The sequence below is a fragment of the Eptesicus fuscus genome, chromosome 14, assembly GCF_027574615.1.
Source record: "Eptesicus fuscus isolate TK198812 chromosome 14, DD_ASM_mEF_20220401, whole genome shotgun sequence".
Lineage (NCBI taxonomy): Eukaryota > Metazoa > Chordata > Mammalia > Chiroptera > Vespertilionidae > Eptesicus > Eptesicus fuscus.
In genome coordinates, this window is record NC_072486.1 from 72,766,659 (window position 1) to 72,785,942 (window position 19,284).

Consider the following 19,284-nt stretch of genomic DNA (forward strand, 5'->3'; position numbering starts at 1 on the left):
ATGTGTCTTGCTTGCTTAGAGAGTACCAGCCGCTGGGGGAAGGGAGGAACACACTGCATTTACATTTCCCATCCTCCCGTTAGGCTCAGGACCTCTTTGGATGTTGCAAAAGCAGGGGTCCTCAAACTTTTTAAACAGGGGGCCAGTTCACTGTCCCTCAGACAGTTGGAGGGCCAGACTATAGTTTTAAAAAAACAAACTATGAACAAATTCCTATGCACACTGCACATATCTTATTTTAAAGTAAAAAAACAAAATGGCAAAAACACCCGCATGTGGCCCGCGGGCCGTAGTTTGAGGACGCCTGGCATAAAGGCTTCTCTAAAACAAAAAGAGATCACACAGCCACACAACGGAACCCCTTTTCATCTGTGCCTGCCACGGAACACAGGATAAGCAGTGACTTACATAAGAAATCACTATTAGCTTTGTATGTTCAGTAATTACCTTAAAAGTCTACAACCCAAGATATCACCAGAGTGAAACTGGCAGCCCACTACCCTATAGCAGAGGGGCCTGTGTCAAAAAAAAAAAAAAAGGAATAGTTGTAGGCTACTTTTTATCGTTTAAAACAAACATAGCTTTATGGAGCCGTGGGAAAAAGGTATATTTTTAGAAGTTTTATCAGTTACTTTTTCATTATTTAATGCTAGAGGCCCGATGCACAAAAATCCGTGCAAGAGTAGGCCTTCCTTCCCCCAACTGCCAGCATCAGCTTCCCTCCAGCACCCGGGACCCAGGCTGCTGCCCTCCTCCGGCCGCCCGCAGGCACCCGGGACCTGGGCTGGCTTCCCTCCAGCCCCAGCTTCATCAGGAAGGACATCCGGAATGACGCCCAGAAGACGTCCGGTCTAATTAGCATATTACCCTTTTATTATTATAGGTTAGTGTTATTAAATAGAAGAACACACTTACAAAACTGGTTCAGTTTTTCAGTCACTGAAATGGCAGTATATGAGTTTTAAATAAAGCAATATACTGTAGAAGAAACTTTCTGGTCTTTAATCCCCTACACACACATAGCAATTTAGAAGTATAATGATCTCATTTTATCTTGTAAAGACATCTTCCTGAGGTAGCTGTTATTGTCATTCCTGCTTTACACTTTGAGAAATAAGGTTCAAGAAAGGACTTAGTCATGAAGCAAATAAAATTCCATTCGATACAGTATCTCCTTACCATCTACTGTGTGTCAGACACATTCTTTTTACTGAGAATATAAAGATAAGAGTGTCTTCATCTCACTGTAATGTTAAAATGAATGCCTTTCTAAAGTGAAAACTACTCCCAATATATAATATCAGGATGATCCTCATTCCCTTTCTCTCCAACTCTGGTCAGCTGTGACACGTTTCCATCTAGGATTCAGGCCCGGGACCCATGTCTAAACTGTTTGCAGAATAGAGCGAATGGGAGTGGAATTGGTTAGGATTTGAAAAATAGCATTTTAACAGAAGGGGTCTTACAAGTTCTCATACATCGTGGTGGCCACAAGACTGAGTCTGGGAAAGTAAGCTAAGGCAGGGAGGGGCAGGGTACTAGCGGGACTCATCCAGGCAACAGTCCAGGGAGATGGGCAGAAGAAACTAGTGAGTTGGTGGTGGTGGCTGGGGGGGGGGGGGGGGTGAGATTTATACTTTATCCAGAGGATGAGTCCCTCAGCTTAGGAATCAGGCCAAAAAACCCTCATAGAAAACTTCAAAACTGAGTCTGCAGAATGTGAACAGCATATGGGGAGAAAGTTCCTAGGTCATTTGAAATAAGCTTGGTGAACCAAAATTAAACTGGTTTCTTCACAGATGCTATCTCCATGCCACATCTATAACAATAAAAGCGTAATATGCTAATTAGACCAGACAGCCCAATGACCTTCTGGACAACATTCCGGACATCCTCCTGGACGAAGCCATGGTGGCAGGGGCTGAGGCAGAAGCAGTTAGGAGAGATCAGGCAGGCAGGCGAGCAGTTAGGGGCAATAAGGCAGGCAGGCAAAGTGGTTAGGGGTGATGAGGCAGGCAGGTGAGCGGTTAGGAGCCAGCGGTCCCGGATTGTGAGAGGGTGCAGACCAGGCTGAGGGACCCCCTCCCCCCGTGCACGTATTTCGTGCACTGGGCCTCTAGTCCTATATAACAAAAGCCTAATATGCTAAGTGTCTGGTTGGCCGTTCAACCAATCAAAGAGTAATATGCTAATGATATGCTAAGGCAGCTCAACCACTTGCTATGATGTGCACTGACCACCAGGGGGCAGACGCTCTGACCTGTAGGTTAGCTTGCTGTTGAGGTCCGGCTGATTGGGACTGAGCGAGACAGGCCAGACATGCCTTGGAGCCCTCCTGTGGTCCCTTCCCGGCTGGCCAACCTCCCGCGTCCCTCCCCGGCCCCATACAGGAGCTGCTCCCTGGTGGTCAGTGCACTCCCACAGGGGGAGTGCCACTTAGCCAGAAGCCAGGCTCACGGCTGGCGAATGCAGTGGTGGTGGTGGGAGCCTCTCCTGCCTCAGCTGCAGGTGGGCGGTAAGGAGCAAGGGGTCCCAGACTTTAAAAGCCCTGGACTGTGACAGGGATGTCTGACTGCTGGCTTAGGCCCAATTTCTGGGCGGGGGGGGGGGGAATCAGGCCTAAGCCGGCAGGTGGATATCCCCCAAGGGGTCCCGGACTGCGAGAGGGCGCAGGCTGGGCTGTGGGGACCCCCATCCCAGTGCACGATTTTCATGCACTGGGCCTCTAAAGAATGCATATTAACATGTACGGTACAGGGAAATAGTAGTTTCTGAGTACCTTAAGTAAGAATAGATCTTGCTATGGGGACAAATGACCTCTAAGAAAAGAACTCTTCACCACCATCCTGTCTGGAGCTAGAACTGGCCTCACAGTGGTTGTGGTTGGGATTGGGCCTATAGTTGCAGGTAAAATCATCAGAAGAGGGAAGAAGACAATCGTTGGCTGGCTCTGGGCAGCTGATAGACTGTGTTAGCTCAGAAATATGCCCCCTTATAGAGGCTTCTGATGCCTAAACACTGACACAGGCTTCTTCCTGACTCCCCCGTCTGTTCTTGTGCTCACAACATCAGAGGCCAAGGTCCTGCTCCCTGCCTTAGCTGGTGTTCCTGCCTCCCTTTTCCTATTCCAGCTGACTTCAGACTGGGCTTCTGAAGCATCCCATAACCGTATATACAATATGCTCCAAACAAGACAAACCCCCAGGGCAGAGTCAGGCAGTCCTTATTCCAGCATTAAATACTGTACTTCTCTAGTCCCACAAAATGTGCTCATACACAAAGCAACACAACATTTGATTTTCAGGTATTTTGTAAAGAGTTTAGAGCTATTTCACTTAGAGAACTGTATAGATTTCTGCATACCGTATGACAGAAAAGTCGGTTATAAAAGGTATTTTGGTATACATGAAATAAAAGTTAATTGAAAAGCATTGTTACTTGGTGGAAAGAAAACCAATTTTGGAATCAAGAAACTTGAGTATGAGCCCTAGTGGACTCAAGACAAGTCACTGCATCATTAAAACCTCCGTTTACTTATCTGAAAATGGGGAAAATCATCACTGACTTCCCAAAACGTACAGGTCCACATGGATCTCAGGTGAAATAATGTATGCCAAAGTACTGTATATTAATTAAAGTGACACACAAAGTGAGCTGCTTCTGACATAAACATTGTGCTCTGGCGTGGACTCCCAAAGAGATGTCTACTTGTGATGACCACTGTCCAGCACTGGTGCTGGCTGGCTGAGGCCTTGCTCACAAACCTCCCATGTTGATGGGGTTTCTCCTTTGTTCTAAGGGGCGACTGACCCTTGGTCTCTGTTACATTCTCTGGATCCACACTTGGCCGACCCCCTTCACCAGGGTGTAGTCACTGGGCCAACAGCTGACTGAGGCGATTCTTATAACTAGGGCTGGAAACCATCACAGTCTCTTTCTTGGCAGCCAAGGAATGCTCATATGCATGGCTGCTGGAGGAGCAGGAACTCTTCCTGACAATAAAAAGGAGTAAATCCCGCTCTGTACAATGATGCTCCCCGTGATGCTTCCACTGATGGAATACATATTCCACACTTACGTTTTGAATGGTAATTGAATAAGCACTTTAAGTAAAATTGTGCTTATTTATCCTTTCTTTTGATACAAACAGTCCACTACTTGTCCAGAGGAGGCCTTTTTTTTTTTTTTTTCCTAATGCTTTGCTATCCTTTGTTTCTGTCCTAAGAGAGGCCGAGGTTTTAATGTGATCAACTTTAGAGACTGACAAAGGGTTAAGTTGCTGTCACACAAACATTCTCTTATACTTTAGATTTCCTCTTGTACGTAAGGAAATTGAAGTATGGGAAAAGACTCAATCATGATACCAAAACAGTCTCCCTAAACTGGCCCCTTCCCCGCAGGTTGCCACTTTGTGACATGACAGGTGCTCTATGCTTGCTAGAGAAAAGAGGCATTCTGTACATAAGCAAAGGAAGAAAGCGTTTTGTGCCTGTTTCCAGAGACTCTGTGGGCCATGTTGGGAACAGCTTTAAAAGGCTGAGGAGGATGTCAAATCATATTTTTCTTGGTCCAACAATTTTGTAAGACATTGAAAAATGGGTATTTAATTTACAGAAAAAGAAGTTTTCTCCATATAAGACTGTGCTTGGACGAATAGATAAAGAAGCATTTATCTTTAATCCTTCCATCATAGACACAGGAATGGAAAAATAGAGTTTATCTGGGCATAAAAATATTTGCAAATAAACCTTTGTTTTCATCAAGAAAAACCAAATGGAATCTTTCAAACGACAAACACTGTAATTGTTGAAAAGCAAAAGGCCACACTAGATAAGTTTAGTTGAGAAAAAAAGAAAGATAAAAGCTTTTTCTCCCTTTATAAAACTAATTAATGAAGCAGATGAAAGAGCTTCATTGTGGTAAACATGTCGCTCACTGAAGCAGGCCTCCATTTAATTTCATTCTGGGCTTGCTTAATTATTGTGCAAAACACAATTGCGAGGTTAGTAAACTTATATGAGTATGAACATGTGCATGGGTTTAGCTGGAGAGAAAATCTTGTCAAAAAAGAAGAAAAATTTCAGTTGAAACGTATGATGATTTAAGAGAACTTATATTATACCTAAACAAGAACTATCCTATTCTATGACTTTGTGTTTGTTCATATTTGCATCCAGGCTATCTTTTAGGGAACACATTATGATTGTCTAAAAACAACATGTTGAGCCTGGCCACTGTGGCTCAGCTGGTTGAGCATGACCCCATGCACGAGGTCACCAGTTCGATTCCTGGTCCTGACCAGGTTGGGAGCTCAATTCCCCTCTCCCTTCCTCTCTCTGAAATCAATAAAAACATATTAAAATATATATACAGACAGTCCTTGGGTTATATCAGACTTGACGTACATTGTTTTGTGGTTACATCGCCATTTCCCATTTATTTATAAAAAAAAAAAGTTCGGTCATTTCGACATATGTACATACATATGTGCTTTATGTTTTTTATTATTTATTTACCACAAGTAAAGGTCAGGAATTGTTTTCTTTCTTTAAAATTTTTTTTTTCTGTTTCACTTCATTACTGCTGTGTATGTGCTCCATGTGAGTGACATGTAGGTGGGTTATGACTTACGGCAAAAATCGCGTTACGTTGCGCCTTAGGAATAGATCTCTGATATAACCAGAGGACCTACTGTATATTAAAAAGCATATTAAAAACAACATGTTGAAGGATAGTTTCTTGTTTCTAGTGAAAGGCTATATATATAATTAAAATCTTGATCATTTTGCCTGTTTTATTACTATTTGAAGTAAAAATGATTGAAGCGACATAACAGTGCTGTATTCTAGTCACTATTTCATCACTTGTCAAATCACTCAACCTCTTTGGGCTTTACTATTCTTTGTTTGCCACAGCCTGGAGTAGAAAAGATAATCTGTTATTCTCCAATTACCTTATAGTTAGAGGCTAATATATTCCTAAGGTAGAGGAAACCCAGCTCCATTTATAGTTCACATTAGAGATGACTATTCCTAGACACAAAATTGCAAGCATTTAAGGAAGTACAGAACTACAATTGATGCATTTACTCTCATGGCGCTTAACTTTTATCTTATAACTAGAGGGCCGGTGCACGAAATTCATGCACAGGCGGGGGGGGGGGGGAGGGGGTCCCTCAGTCCGGCCTGCACCCTCTCTAATCTGGGACCCTTTGGGGGATGTCTGACTGCCGGATTAGGCCTGATCCCGAAGTCGGGCCTAAACCAGCAGTCGGACATCCCTCTCACAATCCAGGACCGCTGGCTCCTAACCGCTTACCTGCCTGTTGGCCTGATCCCCCTAACTGCTCTCCTATGCCAGCCTGATCCCCCTAACTGCTCTCCCCTGCCAGCCTGATTGCCCCTAACCACCTCTGACTCGGCCCCGCCACCTTGGCTTTGCCCGGAAGGCCATCCGGTCTAATTAGCATATTACCCTTTTATTAGTATAGATGAGCTCATTTCGGCACCCAGGAAAATACATACAGGACACTGACAGGATAATGCATCACAGGAAGCCTATTTAATGGATTTGTGTCCCACATTTGCTACTTTTTTAAAAAAATATATTTTATTGATTTTTTTACAGAGAGGAAGAGAGAGGGATAGAGTTAGAAACATCAATGAGAGAGAAACATCGATCAGCTGCCTCTTGCACACCCCCTACTGGGGATGTGCCCGCAACCAAGGTACATGCCCTTGACCGGAATCGAACCTGGGACCCTTGAGTCCGCAGGCCATCGCTCTATCCTCTGAGCCAAACCGGTTTCGGCCACATTTGCTACTTTTTAATATAACACAAAAAAGAGTTGTTAAATTATTTATTAGATAGCAGTTCATGATTATACTTACCTTTTAGTCCTAAGCCAAAAAATGTATTTTTCAGAGCTTAGATAATGATCAACCAGTACAACAATTCTATTCACATAGCTATGAAGTCAATTAAGTGCTAGTTGATGATTTAAGAGGATATTTTAAGCATTTCTTACCTTAATTTCCAGTACATTTTCATTGCCTACTGAGATCATCACTGGCTTTTCAAAACGCTTAAAGGTAGGATTATGTACATAAATGAGATCGAAGTATTTGGAATGCATCCCATCTAACATGAAAAAGGCTTTAGTTTTCAGGGGGAGTTGCAGATTCAGCTGTTGTAGTGAAGGAGTTGTACAGCATATTATCTCTGAATTAGAGCGATGTTGACATGCCTATAGTAAGACACAATTACCTATTATAAGCAGGATATGGCTTGACAACATCAATAGCAACTTTCACATTTCACTGTTTCAGGCAATCAATTGAAAGGTATAATATTTGGACTCACCTGGGAACCTCCAAACCCAGCACAAGTAATAGCCATCTGCAGACAGCTTTGTAGTTCATGCTGGGTGGCCCCTGGCAGAATAGAGGTGCAGCTGACCTTGGGGCCCCAGAGCCAATGCACCTAATGGACAGCTTCAGTCCAGGTTGAAGCCTCACCACACAACTGCCTCCACAAGTGACACACTCAAGGGGTGGACTCAACTGGCACCAGAGCCCCACTGAAGTAAGTCCTGCTCTGTGGGGTAGGCCCCTGAACAGTTCATCCTCCACCATGGTTGGAGGTCAGTGGCTGAAGCCTGGGGGCAAATCCCTCCCCATTGACATGCCAACAGCAATCAAGGCTCAACTAAAAGAGGAGGGTGCTAACATGGGGGTGGGGGGTGCACCTTGAGTGCTTAGCTTGAGTGATTGGGGAAGATGTGCCACTGGACCCTACAGAACACCTACTACATTAGGCCACTCTACCAAGCCTGGGAGATGTAGCAGCTCTACCTAATACATAGAAACAAATATAGGAGGTTGCCAAAATAAGGAGACAAAGAAACATGCCCCAAATGAAAGAATGGAACTAAAAGTCAGGAAGAAAAAAACACAAAACAAAATGGAGACGGCAATCTACAAGATGCAGAGTTCAAAACACTGGTTATAAGGATGCTCAATGAACTTAGTGAGAACCTTGACAGTATAAAAAAGGACTAGTCAGAAATGAAGGATACACTAACTGAAATGAAGAGTAATTTACATGGAATTAACAGTAGAGTAGATGAAGCCAAGAATCAAATCAGATATCTGGAAAATAAGGAAGCAAAACAAACGAAACACCCCCAATCAGAACAGCAAAAAGAAAAATAAATAAATAAATGAGGATAGTGTAAGGACTCTTTGGGACAATTTTGAGAGTACCAATATTCACACCATGGGGGTGCCAAAAGAAGAGAGAGCAAAATATTGAAAACCCATTTGAAAAAATAATTATAGTAAACTTCCCTGTCTGGCTAGGGAAATAGATATACAAGCCCAGGAAGTGTAGAGAATCCAAAACATAAGGAATCCAAAGAGGCCCACACCAAGAGACATCATAATTAAAATGCCAAAGGTTAAAGATAAAGAGAGTATCTTAAAAGCAGCAAGAGAAAAGAAGTTAGTACCCTACAAGGGAGCTCCCATAAGACTGTCAGCTGTTTTCTCAACAGAAACTTTGCAATCCAGAAGGAATTGGCAAGAAATACTCAAAGTGATGAAAAGTAAGGACCTACCAAGATTACTCTACCCAGCAATGCTATCATTTAGACTCAATGGACAGATATAGAACTTCCCAGAAAAGAAAAAGGTAAATGAGTTTATCACTACCAAACCAGTATTATATAAAATATTAAAGGGTCTTCTTTAAAAAAAGAAAAAAAAAAAGAACAACACATACATATCTATTAATAATTGAAACTAAAAACAAAATAAATGAACACACACAACAGAAACAGACTCATAGATACAGAGACCATTTTGATGGTTGCCAGAAGGGAGAGGGGGTTAGGGGATGGGTGAAAAAGGTGAAGGGATAAAGAAGTACAAATCGATTGTTACAGAATAGTAATGGGGATGTAAGGTACAGCATAGGGAAGACAGTCAATAATATTCTAATAAGTATGTATGATGTCAGATGGGTGTGAGATTTATCGGATGATCGCTTAGTAATTTATGCAATGTCTAATCACTGGGGTAGTACACCTGGAACTAATATAATAATGTATGTCAACTCTAACTGAAAAATAAAACAATAATTAAAAAAAGAAATATGTAATTTTTGAAAAAGCACACACACCAGCATTTAACTTTGTAATGTTGAAGAACACATTTCTGGAAACAAAATAGAAGCGAAGTTACAAGTGATCCTAAAAATCAAGTGAATTAAAAATCTGAGGAACAGAATAAACTGGTGAACATAATAGAATCAGAGGCATAGAATGGGAGTGGATTGATAATTCTCAGGGGGAAAGGGGTGTCTGTGTGGGGGGTATGGGAAGAGACTGGACAAAAATCATACACCTATGGATAAGGACAGCAGGGGGGAGGTAAAGGCAGAGAAGGGGGGTGGGAACCGGGTGGTGGGGAGATATAGGGGGGAAAAAAGGAGAAACAATTGTAATAATCTGAACAATAAAGATTTATTTAAAAAAAATAAAAACATAAAAAAAATAGAAGCAAAGTTATCTAAACAATGCAGTCTTAAAAGAAACACAGAACTTTACTTGCTCAGAATCAACTATGTTGCTCTATCTGAAACTGGCTCACCCTCCATCACTTTATTTTTCTGAAGAAGAAAAGGACAGTCTCCTGGAAGGACCATTTTCTTGTTTATGAAACAGCCACGACAGAGTGGGAGTTGAACTTTGTGCCATTATCTCACAGCTCTAAATCAAGTTGTGAGAATCAGGGCAAAATCCTTACTTGGAAACTCAGTTTCCTCATTTAGGAAGTAAGATTAAAATGTCGTTAACAATGTGTGATACTACATGGTAAAGTGCTTTGTCAACTGCTAAGCATCATACAGTTCATATTATAATTAGCTATATAGTTAGGTCATTGTACCAGTGTGTTTTAAGATATCAATTACTGAGTGCCAGGTTCTGTGCAAAATACTTTCAAGGTAGGTCTCATATAATTCTCACAATAACCTTATGAGGTAGGTGCTCTGATCACACTCATTTTATGGATGAAGAAGCAGCTTTTTAAGCTTACATCATTGGACCAGGTCACACAGCTTTGCGTGGCAGAGTGAGGAACATAAATCGTAGGCCACTGGCTCCAAATTCACTGTCTTAACTTCCATGCGACATGTACTGCTTCTTGCTCACTCTACAGTCTTTTCTGGTAAATCTTTTCCTATGCTCTCTATTTTACAAAGGCTTTGCTATTATTTTTCCATGCCCTTTCATCTCTCATCTCTAATCTTCCCCTTTGGAATTCTGATTTATGGAGAATTGGAAAATGTGGTTTCCTCTTGATTGTGCTTAGACTAAATCAGTAACACGAAGTGACACATTTAAGATTAAATGGTTGCAGCCCTGGCCAAGTGGCTCAGTTGGTTAGAGCGCCATCCAGATATGCCAGGGTTTGAGGTTCAGTCCCCAGTTAGGGCAAATACAGGAAGCAAATGGTGAATACATAAATAAGTGAAACAACAAATCAATGTTTCACTCTTTCTCTCTCTCTTTAAAATCAATCAATAAATATTAAAAAAAGGTTAAATGGTTGAGATTTTTTCCTCCAAGGAAAAGACAAACAAGCAACAACATCCCTTAGATTTATTTTTCTGTGATAAGTAGAGTTGGAGATAAACCACTTACTTATGCCCAAAATAGAAAACGGACTCAGGATATACATAAAAAGCACAAACAAGCTTGGCCAGTATTGCTCAGTGGTTGAGTGTTGACCCATGAACCAGGTCACTATTCAATTCCTGGTCAGGGCACATGCCCTGGAGGCAGCCTATAGATGATTCTCTCATCATTGATGTTTCTCTCTCTCTCTCCTCTCCCTTCTTTTCTCTGAAATCAATTAAAACATTTTTAAAAAAGCACAAACAAAATTGGATGATATTTTCTTTTAAAAATAATTTTAAAAATCATTCTACATTTAAAGTGTATGCTGTAAGTAAATACAGAAAACAGATAACTATATTATAAATAAAATAATTTAATTTTTATCTTAAATTCATATTATAATGCTGAAAGCAATTTATTCCTATCATCCTGAAAATAGGAACGAACAATTTCACTGCTACCACAATAATTCTCTATATAACAACAAGAAATTTGAAAACTATACAATAAACTGTTGGTTTTTGAGACATAATGTACACAAACAAATTAATATACATTTTGTTGAGTAGGTGATTAGTATTTTTATTTTTAAACATTTGAGTTTATTGGACTCAATGTTATTGTGGCTGGATCAATATGTCTAAACTAGGGGCCCGATGCACAAAATCCGTGCAAGGGGCTTGGACCTCGCAGCCCCGGCTTCGTCTGGAAGATCGTCAGGGCGGTCGTTCCACTGTTCGGTTGATTTGCATATTACACTTTTATTATTATAGATCAGACCTGACCAAATGTTTTAATTGTTAAATAATAAATGAATTCAATTAATCATGGTCAGCTTCAAATTCTATAAGCAGAGGGAACATGGAAGGAATACATCTCTTTATGAAGTAGTTTTCACAAACAATAGTCAAACAGACTCACTGAATTTTTCATTCTTGTCCAATTCTAATGCATAGTTCTATTGTACTAGGAATCTGTTTGTGGATAAAACAACAGAAGTTCACATTTCCAGATATGTAAACAGAATTTTTATCTTCTACCACTGCTGGGACATGTCACTCTTATGTTTTAAAATATATTTTATTGATTTTTCACAGAGAGGAAGGGAGAGGGATAGAGAGTCAGAAACATCGATGAGAGAGAAACATCGATCAGCTGCCTCCTGCACACCCCCCACTGGGGATGTCCCCGCAACCAAGGTACATGCCCCCGACCGGAATCGAACCTGGGACCCTTGAGTCCGCAGGCTGACGCTCTATCCCCTGAGCCAAACCGGTCAGGGCAGACATGTCACTCTTATGTCACACACATAGGAGGTTTTTAATAAATATTTGGTTACAAATGAATGAAGAAAGCTAAGAGGGGCTCTACCTGTTGTTAAAATGCTGGTGAGAGAGAAGGAAGGAAATTTAGCTATATTTTAATAACAGGCATAGTATAAATTAGATAAACTAATAATTTCTCAGATTTCTACTTTAAAAAGTCACATGCCAACGCCAAAGAAGGTTAGTGTTATTCTTATCTGGGTAATAATGTTATATTTGGCTGTGAAGAATTGGTGTCCCTTAAATTAATAGCAGCGGTATTCTTTGTGGCCGTGTGAGGACTGGTTTCAAAGCTCTCTACTTCATACGGTGACTCCCTGGAGTATAATCTCTCAGGAATATGATAAGAATCTAATAATACTCTCTAGAGGTGATGCAATGTGGCTGATTGAAAAGGTCAAGAAAAATTTCATTTGAGGTGACCTTATTGTTTGGTGATCTGGCTTGACATTTTTAGCCCCAAATTGGTTTTTGTAATTAAAGAACATTGTGGCCTTAGTTTTCAAGAAATATCGGATGGGTAATCTAAAAGAAAGTGCTATAATTCAATCTATCACCTGACCAATCAAGACCCTGCTTGAGAGGGGGCACTGAGAATTTTCATGCTAAGTGAATGCATAAGCCCAACTAGATTATGATATTTTATATGAGAGAAAAACAACGAAAATGTGAAACCTCTGTAAGTAACTCCAACTTCCTTTAGGTCTAAACTAAAATTACCATTGTAATGTGACCTATATAAATTGTTAGAACAAAATGGGTCCATCACTTTTAAGGATGCATTCAGTTAAACTTTTGATTGGCTTTACAAATAAAAGAAGGAAAGGTGGAGAAATAAGAAAGAACATACATACCCTAGGACATATGCATTCTAATGCTCTTTCTCATTACTTGGTAACATTCTAACAAAGGGACAAGAAGAATGGCAAGAAGTGAATCTAAGAAAACATGTGTGCCTGCTGCTTAGAAAGAAATGGATGATACTACAAGACTGAAGACTTTACCCATGGGTTTTATTAGAGCAAAAGGGTTGATGTTCTATGGTGCATTAAAAAAAGGGGGGGGGGGGAGGAACGTGCAATGAACTGAATATTTGTGTCTCCGAATTCATATGTTGGAACCCTAATCCCCAATGTGACAGTATTCGAAGGGCCTTTGGGAGGTAATTAAGTCATGAGGGTGAAGGTCTCATTAGTGCCCCTGTAAGAAAAGACTAGAAAGCTTCCTTTCTCTTTCTCTCTACCTCCCATGTGAGGTTACAATGAGAAGGTGGCCTTCTGCAAATGAGGAAGAGTCTCCTCACCAGACACGCACATGTGCTAGCACCTTGATCTTAAACTTCCCGGCCCCCAGAACTGTGAAATAAATGTTTGCTGTGTCGGCCATCCAGTCTATGGTATTTTTTTGTAGCACCCATAGCACCCTGAACTCACTAAGACAGGAAATAATGGGGTTTGTATTTGTACCGACTGTCTTTAAAGACACTGCCTCCAGTGAGTAATCATCCCTTGTAACTAGACATTGTGTGTGTGTGTGTGTGTGTGTGTGTGTGTGTTTACAATGCTAGCCTAAGACTATATGATTTTAGTTGTTGGGTGAAAAATGCTATTTGGCCCACACTGCAAGGAAGGTAACTAGCAAACATTAAGTCAAACTGAAATGTCCTATGAACCATGAAAGCCAGTGGTAGAGGCCAGACGCAGAACTTGAAGCACAGCCATCGCTCAAAGGACTTACCACTGTGAAGTTCTGTCCTGCTTCACGCACACTGATTACCATCCTCAGGACGCTGACTGAATTCAGGTTTTTCCCAACACCGGTTATGGTGCTCCCGCCACTGGCAAAAGGAAATAGACAAACAGCAACAGTGAGAGGTTTTCCCTACCGAGTATTTAAAGAGAGTTCAGTTAAATCACATGTAGTGATTGTAAGTTGCTCCCAAAGCCTAAGTCCAATGGAAGTTCAGTGGTAAGGGTTCTTTGGAAACAACTTGTTTACCCTGAAAATACTTTTAAAATTCACATTTCATAAAATGAAGAAAATGCATTTGTCTTTTTATTTACCAAACATGCAAAATAATTTTTTCTCTCTGAAAATAAACAACAAAAAACAAAGAAGCGTGAACTTAACTATTGTTACTACACTGACAGAATTAATGGAAACAAGGCAGACTGAAGTGGGTCGAATGAGATGTTGATTCAAAGGGACTCTAGGGAAAAGCTGTATGCAAAGCAGGCAGGAGAAAATACACTGAAGAATGGGGGAAATAGTGATGATTCCACTTTTGAGCACTAAGATTAGTATAGAATTGACATGTACATAACATAAGTACATAAAAAGTAAATATTACTGAAATCTATTAAAAAATGTAACAGAATAGGATAAAATGTTTCTTGGCATGAACTAGTATTAATAAAGTCAAACTGTATTCAGGACAAGAATGTAGTTTTCACTCCTGAATTGGAAAGGCAGCCTTCAAAAGAAATGCAAAGATAAAACCACAATTCCTCTTGACTACTCAATAGCCAAATCATTCTGATGTTCCTTCCTTTCTTTTTTTAAAAAATATGTTTTTATTGAATTCAGAGAGAGGGAAGGAGAGAGAGAAACATCAGTGATGAGAGAGACTCATCGATCGGCTGTCTCCTGCATGTCCCCTACTGGGAATCAAGCCTGCAACCAGGAACTGAACTGTGACCTCCTGGTTCATGGGTCGACACTCAACCACTGAGCAACACCGGCTAGGCTTATGTTCCTTAGTTTTATGCCCATCAGAAATTTTTCTTACCTAATAAAAGATTTGGTTGGATGAATTTTATAGACAATAGGGTCTTCCTGGTAACTGAAGCTGTCAATCTCTCTGTTGGCCAAGTCAATTTTCAATTTAACAGGAAACTCAGTTGGAGAGTTCTGGGCTGGGGTATAACATTCGAGAATGCTATCTGACACGCTGTATAAAACACACACACACACATACAATGAAGAAAACAAACTTTAGCTATTAAAGATACATATATCTGAAAATTACATCCATAAATCAAAAGGATATCACTCAATGACTCCTAAATAGGAATTTCCTGATGTGGTCTAGATAAAAGATCTTTCTAATGTAGGCTGTTCATATTTGACTAGATTCTAAATTTAGTCTTGTTTGAGCAAGCCTAAACTTCAAAATTTTAGGATTTTAACTAACTATTAAGGTATCCTTTTTGGTATTTGATTAAACTGTATTATTTCAACCCTAAGAAGCAAAAATATAACTTCTCTCCAAACCCAGTCTCCCCCATGTTTCCCACCTCCCCCCAAAGTGAGTCTAATTGTAAATCTTGATGGAAATATTTATTGTATTTAATTGTCAATTATTAGAATCTCACAACTCATAGCAAAGCTAGGATACTAAGATAAAACAGGAGAGAAGATGAATGGAAAACTTAAAAGTGGAATTAAACAATAAGGGAAGGGTAGAAGACTGAGCAAAAGGGAGTAGATAGAGTTGGGAAGGAAGGAGTTTTATCAGCAGGAGAGTGAATGATAAATATCTTGGATTTTTCCCATAAAAAAGCATAATTTTTTCCTGAATTGTTAGATGTAGATATTAATCCTACATGACCGATGCAACAAAAAACAGATTTACAACACCTTTTTAAAGTACAGGTTTTTCCACCAATTGAAACGTGTCTAGAATTCCCACTGTTAAGGTATTTTCCAGTTAAAGTGAGTAAAGTGCCACCATTCTTAGGACCATAACTTGGGGAAATACTTGTTATTATAGGATCCTGATGAGAGATAAGAGGAAAAAAGCAATGTAACTTGTTAGTTTTATAACTCTAAGAAGATTAAGTAACAATTAAATATCCTACTTCATGAGAAAAGTAATAAACTTACCACGTAAGAAAATGTACTGTATTGCACTGTCCCTCGACCATTTGAAATAATTATGGACATATTGAAATGTTCATTCATTGCAGGACCAACTGTACATTTTAACCTGGGAAAAAATAACCCCGAAGAGTTTAATATGTTACATGTCCGAAGGAAGCATTTTCAGGTTTGGCTGTTTTATATGAAGGGACATAAATGTGTGAGCCGACAACTCTGATTAGCAAGCAGAGTAGTCAGCTCACACATTTGTTAAACCTCATCAATGCAGAATTCACAAATCCTGTATAATAAAGGAGAAACATGTAAATTGACCGTACCTCCGCTATGCTCACCAGCCAATCAGGAGTGAGTATGCAATTAACCCAACAAAGATGGCGGGTTAATTTGCATACACAGGCGCCAGACGGAAAGCAGAGTGGGAGAGCCGGTGGAGAATGGAGCGGCTTGGGGAACTTGGCTCCCCAAGCCACCAGACGGAGAGCAGAGAGGGAGAGCTGGCGGCAGGAGGACTTGGCAGAGCAGGAGGCTGTGGGATGGAGACAGAGCAGGAAGGGAAAACCAAGAGCGTGGGGAGCACCAGGAATTCTGGGAATAGTAGTTCTGGTGGCAGCCCAAGCGGAAGCTCAGAGCGTGGGGAGCACCAGGAATGCTGGGAATTGTAGTTCTGGTGGCAGACAGATCTCCTAGACACTAGAGCAAAGTGAGCCTGGAGCAAGTTACTGTTGCGGTGGAGGATGGAGGGAAAGCAAAGGTGAGAGACATAAGTAAAATCAGAATGTCTAGGAAAAATTAAAGGGAAGATATCCTAAAACTTCCAGGAAATCTCCACCAATGAAGCAAAGAAAAAAAAAAAAGCCTCTATTATTCTGTTAGCAACAAACCAAACTGGGTTGGGGTCTCAGACAATTCACTCATGATTGTAAAGACAGACAGAAACTCCCGAATTAGAGAGGGCTTCCCTGAGGGCTCCCAGATTGGAGAGGGTGCAGGTCGGGCTGAGGGACCCCCCCGCCCCCGTGCATGAATCTTCATGCACCGGGTCCCTAGTTTGTTCATAAAAATCTAAGTCTCAGTCTATAAAATTGTAGGCAACATGTTTGGCATACTTAACAAATAGTATTTCAATAGCTTAACAATGGCTAATGATAAATAAGCCAAATCTCTTCATTGAAGAGTGCCAACAGGTACAGTTCTATGATTACATGTGTTTATTTAAATCACTTAAAAAAATAAAATTGTGATAGGTTTTCCATAGGATTATTTTTGAATAATCTTATAGTCCTGAAAGATTATAATTTGTTTTATTAAATAAGTTTTAAAGGATCAACCAAGATGGCGGCAAAGGTAAACAACTAAACTACCGCCTCGTACAACAATTTCAAAACTACAACTAAAAGACAAAACGTCTACCACCCAGAACCACGGGAAAGCTGGGTGAGTGGAAGTTTTACAACTAAGAAGGAAAGAGAAAGGAGCACAAACACTGAAAAGCTGAGGTACGGAGGCACGCGAATCAGGCTGGTGGCGGGCGACTGGGCGCGCCGCTTTTTTTCAACCTGAAGGGAGACAAGCTCCCGATCACTCTGAAATCCAGTTTCTGGGGACACGCGGGGGATCCAGACGCCTATGGGGAGAAGCTGGACTGTAGGCCATCGGGTCGGAAAGTGAGAGTGACTTTTTTGCAGAGGTGTGCCCAGAAATCATTGTTTACTGCGCTGGAGCGCGGGACACGGGGACTTGGAAATGAGGAAAGGCAGAGACAGCTGATGGCAGCCATTGCCGTTTGCCATGCCCTAGCCTAGTAATGCTCTGAGACCCCGCCCCACCCTTCCCTGAGACCCCGCCCTGCACATTCTACAAACCTGCCTAGGCTCCACACAGCGGCTTTTGCAAATAAATGGCCTGTTCTGTGGAAGCTTAACCAAATAAACTGCAGCTCCAGTCAGACTGCTCCAAAACCACCAAACCCCAAGCAAAGAGGAGAAAACTGTAGTTCTTGCTGTAGCTCCTGCTGGGTGGCCTCAGACAGTAGCTGACCTGCACCCCGTTGGAGATCCAGAAACTAGTGTATCTAGTGGTTGGTGTGAGATGACACCAGATTTCAACTACTCTCATAAGGGACATATTCAAGAGGCAGACTCAGTGAGCACCAAAGCCCTACTGGAACAAGTCCTGCCCCATAAACGTGTCTCCAGCACAGCAATTCCTCCATTATAGACACAGCGGGTTCTCACAGCCAATTGGCCTGGAGGTCAATTCTTCCCAGTGACACCAACAACAATCAAGACTTAACTACAACAAGGCTGTACACACAGGCCACAAAGGGGTGCACCAAGAGTGTCCACCTCAGGTAACTGGAAGGCTGACCCATTGAACCAATAGGACAACTAGTACACAAAGCTACCCTACCAACTCAGGGAAGCAGCAAAAATGAGGAGACAAGGAAACAGATCACAAACGAAAGAAATGGAGGAGAACAAACGACTGGACATAGAGTTAAAAACCACAGTTATAAGTTTTTTCAAGAATTTCCTGGAAAAGGCCGATAAATTTAATGAGACCCTCGAGGATATGAAAAAGGACCAACTAGAAATTAAACGTACACTGACTGTTTAATTTCATACACTGACTGAAATAAAAAATATTATACAGAGACCCAACAGCAGACTAGAGGAACTCAAGAATCAAGTCAAAGATTTGGAATACAAAGAGGCAAAGGACACTCCTCCAGAGAAGCAAGAAGAGAAGAGAATCCAGAAAGTTGAAGATAGTGTAAGAAGTCTCTGGGACAACTTCAAAAGTACCAACATCAGAATTATGGGGGTACCAGAAGAAGAGAGAAAGCAAGATACTGAAAACCTATTTGAAGAAATAATGACCGAAAACTTCCCCCATCTGGTGAAAGAAATAGACTTACAAGTCCAGGAAGCGCACAGAACCCCAAACAAAAGGAATCCAAAGAGGACTACATCAAGACACATCATAATTAAAATGCCAAGGGCAAAAGACAAAGAGAGAATCTTACAAGCAGCAAGAGAAAAACAGTTAGTTACCTACAACGGAGCACCCATACGATTACCAGCTGATTTCTCAACAGAAACCATGCAGGCCAGATGGGAGTGGCAAGAAATATTCAAAGTGATGAATAGCAAGAACCTACAACCAAGACTACTCTACCCAATAAAGTTATCATTCAGAATTGAAGGGCAGATAAAGAGCTTCACAGATAAGGAAAAGCTAAAGGAGTTAATCACCACCAAACCAGTATTATATGAAATGCTGAAAGGTATTCTTTAAAAAGAGGAAAAAGAAGAAAAAAGTAAAGATAAAAATTATGAACAACAAATACATATCTATCAACAAGTGAATCTAAAAGTCAAGTGAATTAAAAATCTG

At 40.9% G+C, this 19,284-nt stretch overlaps 1 protein-coding gene across 1 annotated transcript in view; it reads right to left on the reverse strand.

Annotated features, from left to right (window-relative positions):
- MET (MET proto-oncogene, receptor tyrosine kinase) overlaps positions 1–19,284 on the reverse strand; it is a 158,739-nt gene that overhangs the window by 32,448 nt on the left and 107,007 nt on the right. Inside the window, exons 7-11 of the mRNA XM_054725928.1 lie at positions 15,892–15,994; positions 15,646–15,782; positions 14,795–14,956; positions 13,744–13,843; positions 7,028–7,246 (exon numbers count right to left, since the gene is read on the reverse strand). Coding sequence (XP_054581903.1) covers positions 7,028–7,246; positions 13,744–13,843; positions 14,795–14,956; positions 15,646–15,782; positions 15,892–15,994 — 721 coding nt within the window. The remainder of the gene's footprint in view (positions 1–7,027; positions 7,247–13,743; positions 13,844–14,794; positions 14,957–15,645; positions 15,783–15,891; positions 15,995–19,284) is intronic.